The 12,477-nt window shown below is 43.5% G+C and overlaps 1 protein-coding gene across 1 annotated transcript in view; it reads right to left on the reverse strand.

Annotated features, from left to right (window-relative positions):
- The window catches only part of tm9sf3 (transmembrane 9 superfamily member 3), a 153,997-nt gene that overhangs the window by 75,676 nt on the left and 65,844 nt on the right, over positions 1-12,477 (reverse strand). Inside the window, exon 7 of the mRNA XM_043678647.1 lies at positions 2,184-2,350. Within this exon, the coding sequence (XP_043534582.1) occupies positions 2,184-2,350 (167 nt within the window). The remainder of the gene's footprint in view (positions 1-2,183; positions 2,351-12,477) is intronic.

Consider the following 12,477-nt stretch of genomic DNA (forward strand, 5'->3'; position numbering starts at 1 on the left):
AAACCCTTCCTATTCATATACCCATCCAGATACTTTTTAAATATTGCAATTGTACCAGCCTCCACCACTTCCTCTGGCAGTTAATTCCATACACACACTACCCTCTGTGTGAAAACATTGCCCCTTAGCTCTCTTTCATATCTTTCCCCTCTCACCCTAAACTGTGCCCTCTAGTTCTGGACTCCCCCACCCCAGGGAAATAACTATCTATTCATCCTATCCATTCCGCTCATGATTTTATAAGCCTCTGTGAGGTCACCCCTCAGCTTTTGACGCTCCAGGGAAACAGTCCCAGCCTATTCAGCCTTTCCCTATAGCTCAAATTATCCAACCCTGGCAACATCCTTGAAAACCTTTTCTGAAGTAAAGAACTTCCTCACATCAGCCCTAAATCCTTTTATTTAATCTGAAGTTTTATATAAAAAAAGTCATACATTGCTAGTGGTCCATCCTTAATTGCCCCAGGGAAAGTGATAGTTGTGAATTTCCTTTTTGAAATGCTGCAGCCCATCTTGCGTAGGCAGACCTTTAGTACTGTGAGAGAACCCCAATACTTTGAATCGGAAATAAAGGTAGTGAAAAATGCCCAAATGAGGCTCAGTGGAAAGTTTTCAAGCGCTGATGGCATTCCCACATGACTTTGACCCAAATAATTGGTTTGGAAGGTGCTGTTGAAGGAAGCTTGGTGAGTTGTAGCAGTGTAATTTATAAATGGCACACACTGCTGTGTCAAAAATGGAAGTAGTAAACAAAGATGAGGGATCAGTGCCAATCAAGTGAACTGCTTTGTGATGAACAATTAAGCTTGAGTGTTGCTGGAGTTGTGGTCATCCATGCAAGTGGAGAATCAGACTCCCTACTTGTGTAAGGTAGGTAGCATTTAGGAAGTCAGGTGGTGAAGTATTTGACGCAGTTTCCAGTTTTTCACCTTCTCTCGTAGCCACAGTATTTATATTGTTAGTCCAGTTTAGTTTCTGGTTAATGGCAAATCCAGAGATGTCAACAGTGGAGGATTCAATGAAGGTTAAGTCATTTAATGCCCACTGAAGAAGGTTGCTTTTGGCAGTAATACTACTTGCACAGAAAGTGAGGTGCATAGGTCATTTCAATTCAAAGACAAATGGGTGAAAGTATCAGATTTCTGCTAACACAAAAGAACATAGCAGCTTAAAACTGAATCAAGGGGCATGCAGAAAACTATACAAAATTTCTTCAGGCTATGGTTATTTAAATTTTCAGTCTGCTCATCTTTGCACATTGGGTTTGTTACTGTTGTGCTCAAATGTATGTACATTCTCTGAGTGGGGGATGAAATTGAACATAAAATTAAGGACGTTATATTTCAGTCTTGCATGGCACTGGTGAGTCTACATCTCAAATATGCTGTGAAGGAAGATGTATGTGCATTTGAGGCAGTTCAGAGGTAATGTCATTTATGCAATTGATACTCCAAATGAGCAGCTGCCTTACGAAGTAAGGTCGAATAGATTGTCACTTTTTCACTGGAGTTTAGAAGAGTAAACGGTGATTTCACATTGAAGTATACAAAACCCTGAAGGGTCTTGATAAAGTAGACATGGAAAGAATGTTGCATCTTGTGAGTGCAGAACTAAGAGACATTTTAAAAATTAGGGTTTGCCCCTTTAGGACAGAGATGAAGAGATTTTTTTTCCCTAATGTTGTCGAACTTTGGAACTCTATCACAGAAGACAGTATCACTGAGATCATTTAATTTTTTAAGGTAGCTCTAGATAGATTCTCGTCAGGCAGGCAATCAAAAGTTATTGAGAATAGGTAAGAACGTGGAACTCAAAACAAAAACAGACCAGCCATGATCCTGGTGGAGGCGGCTCACAGAGCTAAATGGCCAACTTTTGCTTACAATTTGTTTGTACGATGGGTCAGTGAGGAGCAAAAGCTCATTTTCCCACACCAACTTAGAATGGGTCCTAAAACAGTAGCCTGGGAAAGTTCATTGCTTAGAAGTCCTTACCGGAGAGGTAATATATCACACAAGACAATATAATCACCTACTCAGCCAGAAGAAGAAAGCGATAAAGCCACTCAGCATCTTAAAAAATGAACTTATCCCCTCCGAGCTGCCACATTTTTCATATCGGAGGAAACGCTACACACTTTCAAAAATACTAATAATTAAAACAACAAATGAGATACATACTTACTCTGTGTATAGGTCTTCAACCATTGCCACAACAATAACAATGAAGGACACAAAGAATATCTGGCAACCAGATCCTATCAGTGATGAAAATATTAGCGGATGGCTAGATGGTCTGAATACATCACCATGAACTTGTTTCCAGCCATACTCATCTCCCAGGTCTCTGTCCTATAAAATATAATTTCACAATGGATTAGATCTCTATCTCAATAAGCTGGGCAAAAGTAAAAGTATTATGAGAAACATTAAAGATCCAATATCAAAACTGGAGAGCGGTGTGAGCCATTTTCAAGATTACTTTGTAAAGACTTACAGTATGACTTGTTTGTGTTTGTCCCTCCTACAGTACTACAGCTTAAATGGCCTTTTTGATGTAAACCATAAAGCCTTTTCTTTGATATAGATTACATCTAAATACTGCAGCAGTAAATAGGATTTGACCAGCCACAATAAGAACATTTTGATCTTCAAGATAGTAATAATTCGAAGTGCGAAACTGGGATACCATAAATGCTGCAATTTAAGTAAGTGCTTAAGAGTATTTGAATTTTATACTAATCCAAAAAAAAACCACAGTAGCATCTCCCAGGCACTAGATTCTCAGCTGAAGTAAGAAAAGGACAAAATAAAACATACAATAAACAGCAACTGTATGATATCCTCATTCACTCCAAAGAAAATGCCAAGTGCAAGTTAGCCAATCAAAAACAACCAGAGTTATCATTTTAACATTACGCACATCTAGCTATTTAACCTTCACTAGAAGTGCAAAACAGATTTACAGATGGATTATAATCATTGCTACATTTCCCCAGATCTTACAACCAGTTTAGAATTTAGTGTTATGTTGGCATGATGTGCAACTGCACATCTGGAGATGGGTTTGGCAGCCATTAACTCTAAGACAGGCAGAAAGCTGGAAGAACACGTGGAAGAACACAAGAGACCCGGGTTCAATTCCCACCTCAGGCGGCTGACTGTGGAGTTTGCACATTCTCCCCGTGTCTCCGGTTTCCTCCACAGTCCAAAACGTGCAGGTTAGGTGAATTGGCCATGCTAAATTGCCCGTAGTATTAGGTACAGGGGTAATTGTAGGGGAATGGGTCTGGGTGGGTGCACTTCGGCGGGTCGGTGTGGACTTGTTGGGCCGAAGGGCCTGTTTTCTAATCTAAGTATTCTAATCTAATCTAAACACTGAGCCAGGCAGCACCAAATGGTGGAGAAGTCAACATTTTGAGTGTAACCCTTCTTCAAAACTGGAGATGGGTGTAGGGGTTGGGGGCAGGGAAGAAGAGACAGGGATAGGTGACCTGTTTGGTCAGTGAGAGGAAGGAATCCAGTAGGTGGATGGAAGGAGAGAAAGGGAGGGACAGGGTCTGTGAAGGGAGTCAGGAGATGGGAAGGGAGGTTATCTGAAATTGGAGAACTCAATGTTGAGGCTTCCGGGTTGTGCCTGCCCAGGCGGCAGATGAGGTGTTGTTCATCCAATTCGCAATTTCGTTCATTGTGGCAATGGAGGAGGCCAAGGATGGTCATGTCAGAAAGGGAGTGAAAAGTGGAATTACAATGGGCGGTGACTGGGAAGTCCAGTCAACCCCTGTGGGTTCGTCTGAGATGCTCAGCAAACCGTTCCCTAAGTTTACATTTGGTCTCCCCAATGTAGAGAAGACTACAATGGGAGCACCTGGTACAGGAAACTAGGTTGGAAGAGAGGCAGGTGAACCTGTCTCACCTAACTGTGTACCATCCCCCTCACCTCCATTCAGTGCCCCAAACAGTCCTTCCAGGTGCAGGTGGTGCAGTAAAGTTAGACACCACCTCATCTTCCACCTGGGCAGCCTACAGCCCGGAGGGCTCAACACTGAGTTCTCCAATTTCAAATAACCTCCCCTCCCATCCCCCAATTCCCTCCCCAGCTCCTCCCCCTCCCTACCACTCCTCCCAGACACATACCAGATTCATCTTCCCTCTGCCTGTCTGCATCTATCCCCATTTCATCACCTGCCCCTGCCATCCCCTTTATCTGCAGCTCCCCCTATATCTACCTCCAGTCCTGAAGAAAGGTTAAATCAGAAACTTCTGCACCTGCTAATGCTGCCTGGCTTGCTGTGTTGTTCCCCCTGCCTACCTTGGATTTCAACATCTGCGTTTTTTTTGTCATTAACTATTAGACATCAAAGTTCAATATCTATTCGGCAAGCATTGGCTGGCATGTACTATGGCTGAAGGCCTCAAGCAGCTCTATGCTGACAACACAATGCAAAATCATTCTGAAAGATAAAAAAATGTTCTTGGGATGCAGGCATTTATTACCAGGTTCTTTAAAAGTTCTTGAGAAGACAGTGAACTACTGCAGTCCATATGGTACACCTAAAATGCTGTTGTGGAGTGAGTTCTAAAAATTTGACCCAGCAACATTATGAAGCACAGTAACGTACTTTCTTGTTCAAATGTATGTGGACCAGAGGGAAACATGGCTAATATTTCTCTGCACCTGCTGTGCATGGCCTTTTGGGCAGTACAGTTTGTGGGCTCCAAGTGTATTGTGAAAAAAATTGACAATTTGTCTCATGCATTTTTTTTGTAAATATATTTATTAGCAAATTTTTTAACTTTACAAACATATAAAATTATTGAAAATACAATAACAAATATCAGTATAATAAAAAAAAACAAGTTACAATACAACTACTGTCTACTTAACCTACCCTATGATACCAAACAAACCCCAACACTGTGCAAAGCAACACCAAAGCAAAAAAATCCACAAAATACAAAACCGCTATGCTCGGCGCAAAGCTCCCAAACAAAGGAATGGGAGCATTGTATATATACCTGTATTAACTCAGGAGATCCCCTCCAGGGCCCAGGGCTTGACAAATCTAACCATCCTGGTTAAACAAATGCCCTAGTTAAGATAACTGACAAATCTATATCCAAATAACTCAAGTAGGGCTGCCATGTCTTATAAAAATAGCCTGTTGTGTGGTGCACCATGTTTGTAAAAAATGTCCAAGGGAATGTGCTCCATAATTAATTTCTGCCAGCCCAGCAAACCCAGCGGGTTCTCAGACACCTGATTCATCAGAATATTCTTCCATGCACAGCATACAAAAATATTAAATAGTTTCTTCCCATGCCCATCTGAAGATAGTAAATTTGATAGACCCAAGAGGAGAGATATCGGGTCTACTTTGACTTCAGTTCTTAATACCCTCCCTATCTCTCCCGCCACAGCGCTCCAATAAACACTGAGCCTGTGGCATGTCCAGAAGCAATGGGTAAGAGTACCTACACTTATTTACATTTGGGGCAGACTGAAGATGCCCCCTTTTTTAAACTTCGCCAGATGGTTTGGTGCCAGATGAGCCCTGTGCAGAACTTTTAACTGCGTAGCGCATGTCCTATTACAGATTGAGATCTTTCGAGTATTCTCCCATGTTTCAGAAGAGATCTCCACTCCTAGCTCTTGCTCACAGACCTCACATAACCGGTTAATATCCTGCCAGGCCCTGCCACCCAGCAGGCGATAGAGGGTACTAACCGAAAGGATGCTTGTGGAACATAGCAACAACCTCTCTTCTTCTGGATGAATTTCCTAACCTGAAAAAATCGGAAAAGATCTCTGCAAACCCGTATTTGCGGCTCAGTTGCTCAAAAGACATCATTACCTCCCCCTCAAACAAGTCTCCCAAACTAGAAACTCCTCTTGCTGCCCATAGTTTGAACCCTGAGTCCATCATCCCTGGTCGGAACCCTGGCATGCCAACTATAGGTGTAAGTGGTGAAGTCTTGGATAAACAACCCTCATTCTGACGCATTGCCCTCCATGCCTTGACCAAACTAATGACAATGGGGTTCCGGCAGTGGTCCATAACTGTCCTCATCTTACCCATGAATAACAGGTTAATAAGAGGGCACTTTGCCTGGAAGGCCTCGATATCCAGCCATATTGAGTTTGGATTGTTACCTACCCAATCGCAGACAAAGGACATCAGGGAACTCAACTGATACCTCCTGATGTCTGGGAAATCAACTCCTCCCCCTCCATGAGGCAACTGCAATTTAGTAAGTTTGATGAGGGGCCACCCACGATGCCAGACAAAGGAACCAAACCACCCCATAAGCTTCCGCAGCGTTGACCTGGAAACATTATAGAGAGCATACGCATGGGATAAAGCAAACGAGGAAGAAAATTCATCTTAATGAGAGATATACAGCCCAGCCATGAAACTGGAAGAGCCTCCCATCTCTGGAGATCTCGCCGAATATTGTCGAGCAAGTGGGCAAAGTTAGCCTGAAACAACAGATCAAACTTGGGGGTAATAAAAATGCCTAGGTATCAGAACCCTGCCCGTGACCACTTAAAAGGGAACTCAGGGCCACCTTCAACTTCTGGCACATCCTGAAGGTTCCCCAAAGGCATAGACTCCCATTTTGCAAAGTTAATCTTATATCCTGAAATAGCACCAAATGAATTGATACATTGTATCAAATGGGGGATGGAGGTCATCGGGTTCGATAAAAACAGAAGGACATCATCCGCATACAGTGTAATCTTGTGTGCCCTCGATCCCACTGCCAGAGCGGTTATGTGGATGTTCTGATGAATGGCCTCTGCCAGCAGCTCTATCACCAACACAAACAACAAAGGTGAGAGGGGGCAGCCTTGTAGACTACCCCAATCCTAAAATTCCCACACTTCACCTAGCTGGTGATGACCAGAGGGCGGCAACATAAAACCTCCACCCACCCCAAACTGTTCTAAGACATAAAAAAGATATGGCCATTCCACCCGGTCAAATGCTTTCCCTGCATCTAAGGGAATCACCAACCCCTGAATCGATCATTGCTGACAAACTTGGACCATATTCAGCAACCTTCTAATATTATTAGAGGACCTACAGCCCCTTATAAAGCCTGTCTGGTCCTCTTTAATAATATGGGGCAACACACTTTCCAATCTCAGCACCAGGATCTTGGACAGAATCTTGAAATCTGAATATAGTAGAAAGATGGGCCTGTATGAGGCACAATCCTCAGGAACCTTCCCCTTCTTAAGAATTAAGGAAATATTAGCTTCTCTCAAAGATGGTGGGAGGCACTCACGCATATAGGAGTGATTGTACATCTCCAACATCAGCCCTGACAGAATCCCTATAAACTCTTTATAAAACTCACCCAGAAGACCATTAGGGCCAGGCGCTTTCCCACTCTGAAGTTGCCCAGCTGCCTCCTGTATTTCCTGAACTGCCAAAGGGGCATGAAGGAGAGAGGCCTGTTCCCCTGGAGGTCCAAGTTCTTAAAAAAGTCACCATTTTAGCTCTCTTGTCCTTGCAACCTTCAGACCGATACAATTCAGACTAAAAGCTCTGAAAAGCCTCATTAATCTTTTTAGCATCATATGTATGGACCCCGGCGCTGTCTTTGATTGCAGTAATGGATTGGGGAGCATGCTTTTTCCTAGTCAGATACGCTAAATATTTCCCTGGCCTATCCCCATATTCGAAAAGCCTTTGTCTAGCAAAAGCAAATTCTTTCTTTGTATTTTGTGTCAGTATTGAATTCAAGGCAGCCCAGAGGGCTGTGATCCGTTGTAGCTTAGTCACCGAAGGCCGCGTAAAATGTGCCGCCTCAGCAGCTTTCAACCGCGTCTCAAGTAGATGCTGCTGTTTCCCCTTCTGTCGTTTCCGGCTAGCCGAATAGGAAATAGCTAATCCCCTAGCAAAGGTCTCAGCAATCTCCCATAGCCTAGACGGACTACTTGCCGTGCCTGAGTTGATAGTCAAGAATTCCTGAAACTCCTTCAAAACTTATTCCACAAATTTGGAATCCTTAAGGAGAAAAGGGTTTGCGGCACTGGCGTTTGGACCTAGCCCTTCACTCTTGGCCTTAACCTCCAAATATACTGCCAAGTGATCAGAGACAGCTTAATTCCTAATTTTACAACCCATAATCAAATCCAGAAGGGTTGAGGGAGCCAGAAAGAGGTCAATCCTCATGTGACATTTATGTGGGTTTGAAAAAAAGGTGAAGTCCCTGACAGTAGTGTGAAGTCATCTCCAAATATCCACCAGCCCCAACTCCTCGCATAAGCCAACCACCTGCTTGGCCTGCGAAGAAATAGTTGGGAACCCGCAAGGCATCCTGTCCACTGTCAGATCCAAAAGACAATTAAAATCCCCCTATAATCCCCCCTAAAAGCACTCAACTTAGAGAAAGCACTAATCAAAAATTTGAAGGGATGAGCCGGAGGACGTAGACATTTAAAATTCCATATTCCTCCCCATATATCAAGGCTTTAAGTATCACAAACCGTCCCTGCTCATCTTTCATCTGCTCTAATGTGAACGGAAGATTTTTCTGGATAAGTATCGCCACTCCCCTACTTTTCGTAATAAAGGATGAAAAGAATACTCTGTTATAACCCTTCTGTTGTAACTTCAGCTGTTCCCCATCAAGATGGGTTTCCTGCAACAAAGCAATTTCAACCCTTTCCCTCAAGGCTAGAAAGCACTTTTTTCTTTTTAACAGGTGAATGACTTCCCTTAATGTTGCAGGTGCACTAATAAGACACTAGCCATATCCCCTTTCAGAGACTCTTGAACACCTCAGAGGGAGAACCCGGCTTACAAAGCGCAGAGCATAAGTAAATAAAGACTCAGAGTCGAAGAACTATATATACAAAAACTACTCTATCATAACTATAAACAACTATTACTACCCAAAAAAAACTATAAAACCTTGAATGGAAGACTCTTCCCCCTGCCCATAGGGGGCACTCACCCTACCAATCCCCTCCTTCACAGCTCCTTCAAACCCAGACTGTGCACTAGCCTTAGGCCAGAAAAAAAAACAAGACGACGATCCTTAAATCAACAGAAAAAAGACAAAGTCAGGATGAGCACTCCACCCATCCCTGGCTTCATGTCACCCCTACTTGTGACTAAAAGAGAAACAGAACAAACAAAAGGGGGAAAGACAAGAAAGGACATCCACAAAATTTCCCATCAGAAAATCCAGTTATTAAAAAAAAAGAAAACATGGGGAAAGATAGAAAAAACAAGCATTAATCATATTCTTCAAGCCAATCCATCTATTTTAAAGCGTCCACAAAGGTTTTAGCTTTATCCGCTGAGTCAATGTATAAACTGAGTCCTCGTGGCAGAAACGAAGCACTGCAGGGTATCTCATGGAGTACTGGATGCCCAGGTTCCTCAGCCTCTTTTTAACTTCATCGAAGGACTTCCCCTTTCAAATTACAGTTGCTGAGAAATCCTGGAAAAACATGATTTTTGACCCCTTGTACAGCAGTGCCTGCGGATCTTTTCCCGAGGGATCTGGAAGCTTCTATGACTTTTTGCTTGTCCTTATATGAGTGGAAGTGCACTAGGACCAAGTGGGGCGCTGCACTGGGCCTGACCTGTGCAGTGTAACCTGATAAGCCCTTTCAATCTGCAGCTTATGAAAGCCCAAATCTTCAGCAGCCAGCTTCCAAAGAAGCTGACTGGCTGCTCATCTTCAGGGAGCTCGGCAATTCGGAGATTTATCCTCCGACCTCGTTTTTCAAGGTCATCGATATGGGCTCGCAAGGCCTGCACCTCTCGCTCCAAAACCTGGATCTGACTGGATGATGACTCCATCGTAGTTTCCGAGGCCTTAGTTCGACCCTCAACCTCCTCCAGCCTCTCCCCGAGGCCCTGGACCTCCTGCTCATGCTTCTGCAGCATGGATGCAATAGGTTGGACCTGGGCACGAATCTCCCCATGTATCTCCTCAATCGCAGCCCCAACTTTCAAGGTATGTCTCTCCATCGCCGCAGCCAATTCCTGAGTCTATCAGGTCCCCGGGGGTTGCTGCAGTCTCTGGTGTGGTGGGTACTCAGGGGAGTGTCCTCCCTGCTGCTGTTTGCTCGCTCCTTTTCTCTTTGGCATCCTTCCCATTCCCAAATATTAACAAATATGTGTTCTGTAACGTTTTAAACTAATAATTCCACCACATAAGTTGGCTAGGGATGGCAAAAAACACCAGTATGCCTTGGCCGTTAGGCAGAACTGTCAATAGTTGTTCTACAGAATCGCTGCCATCTTGCCGAGTCTGTCTCATGCATCTTATAGATGGTAATCAGTGCACTGAATGTGATGGATGAGGTTATAATCAGGTAGAATGCGTTGTCCCAGATGGCATTTGAATGCTGCTTTTGGAGTGACATATACCCATCTAAATGGAGATATTCCACCAGACTCTGTAGCTGGTAGGCAGGCTTTAAGGTCTGGAGTCAAGCACTCAGTCATGTAGTATGGGAACAATCCCAAATTAAATAAGTCCTATCTGCCAGCTCCTGACCTGTATCCCTCCAAACCTTCCATATTCACATCCTCACCCAAATCCACCACTTCCTCAGGAAGTTCACTCCTTACATGAACCACTCAGTGTTAAAAGAAATTACCTTTATGTTTTTAAATCTTTCTCACCTCACCTTAAAATTGTGTTCCCTAGTCTTGAAATACCCCCATCCTCGTGGAAATATAACTGCCACCAACTCTATCCATATCCCTCATTATTTTATAAATGGCTGTAAGGTTGCATCCCAACCTCCTACACTCCAGTGGAAAAAAATCCCAGCTTCTCCAGCCTTCCATTATAACTCAGGCCTTCTATATCTGGCAACATCCTGGTAACTCTCTTCTGAATCCTCTCCAGCTGAACAATATCCTTCCTATAACTGGATACAGTATTCCAGAAGAGGCCTCACCAATATCTTGTACCACCTCAACATAACTTCCCAATTCCGACACTCAAGGGACTGAGCAAGCGTGCCAAACATCTTTTTAACTACCCTGCTTATATGTGATGCAAACTTCAACGAATTATGTACCTGAACCCTTAGGTTCCTCTGTTCTACAACACTACCCAACACTGTACCCTTAGTTGTATAATCCTTACTCGTTTGTTGTACTAAAATGCAATACCTCGCATTTATCTAGTTTGAACTCCAATGCCATTTTTTAGCCCATTGACCCATTTCATTAAGCTCTCTTTCCAAGATTAGCATCAGATTTTGGGACATGGGTTGATTTGGATTTACCTCTAATTTTGTTCATGTGATGTAGCTGAGCAGTTTGCCAAAGATGAGACTACATCTTCATAACTATTGATTGGTGGTCACTCTCACTGGTACTGTGATAGACAAGATGCTTCTGCTATAGGTAAACTGTTAAAGGCAAAACTAAGTGGGTTTTCCCCACACGTCAGTTTTCTCACCAACCTGAAACAAGGCTCAATTTGGTAGATATGCCAAATTTAGGACCTGGCCAGCATGGTCACAAAGTGCTACTAAACTACCCTTGATGATCTGCATTGAAGCATCCCAACATTCTTGCTCTTGCTATTCTCAGTACTACTTCTAGCCAGTGTTCACATGCAAGAGTGCTCAGTTATTAACTAAGAAAGAAGAGGTAGGTGGCAAGCAGATTTCCTTGCTTATGCTCGATGTGATATATGAGATCTGATGTCTATGTTAGAACTCAAAGTTTGCATAAAGATTTGCAGCTCGAGTGCTGGTTACAGTGATTGTGGGTATGTGGGTTGTGGATACTCCCACAACTTCATCTGCAGGTATGAGCAGACAAACAACGCGACAAGGACCTGCCACGACCCAACACACTCGCCACACTACCTGATATCAAAAATGTCTCAGAACTAACAGCTAGACTTCAACTACTCGGATTCATGACAGCACATAAACCAACAGCCATGCTCAGACAACAGCTCACCAAAACAAAAGACCCTATACCCATCATGTACAAGACTAATCTAATTTACAAGATTCCATGCAAAGACTGTACACGACACCACATAAGACAAACTGGCATAGAACTAGCCATCTGCATCCACGAACACCAACTAGTGACTAAACACCATGACCAGCTGTCCCTAGTAGCTATACAAACAGGTGACAAGGACCATAAATTCGAATGGGACATCACAACAATAATAGAACAAGCTAAACAGAGTACAGCCAGAGAATTTTAGAAGCATGGCACTCATCAATCAAACACATAGACCTAGACCCAATTTACTGGCCAGTACAACGAATTACTGGAACCGACAAACGGAAGCAGCAGGAATGGATACAAATAAATTCCAGAAGAGACAGTCCAACAGCACTTCACAGGAGGCCCGAAAGCACTGAAGATGTTACCGAGACAAGGGACGAAACGTTTGCAAGTCAACCGTGGGCGGCACGGTGGCACAGTGGTTAGCACTGCTGCCTCACAGCGCCAGAGACCCGG

The sequence above is a fragment of the Chiloscyllium plagiosum genome, chromosome 38 (genome assembly GCF_004010195.1).
Source record: "Chiloscyllium plagiosum isolate BGI_BamShark_2017 chromosome 38, ASM401019v2, whole genome shotgun sequence".
In the NCBI taxonomy this organism is placed as follows: Eukaryota; Metazoa; Chordata; class Chondrichthyes; order Orectolobiformes; family Hemiscylliidae; genus Chiloscyllium; species Chiloscyllium plagiosum.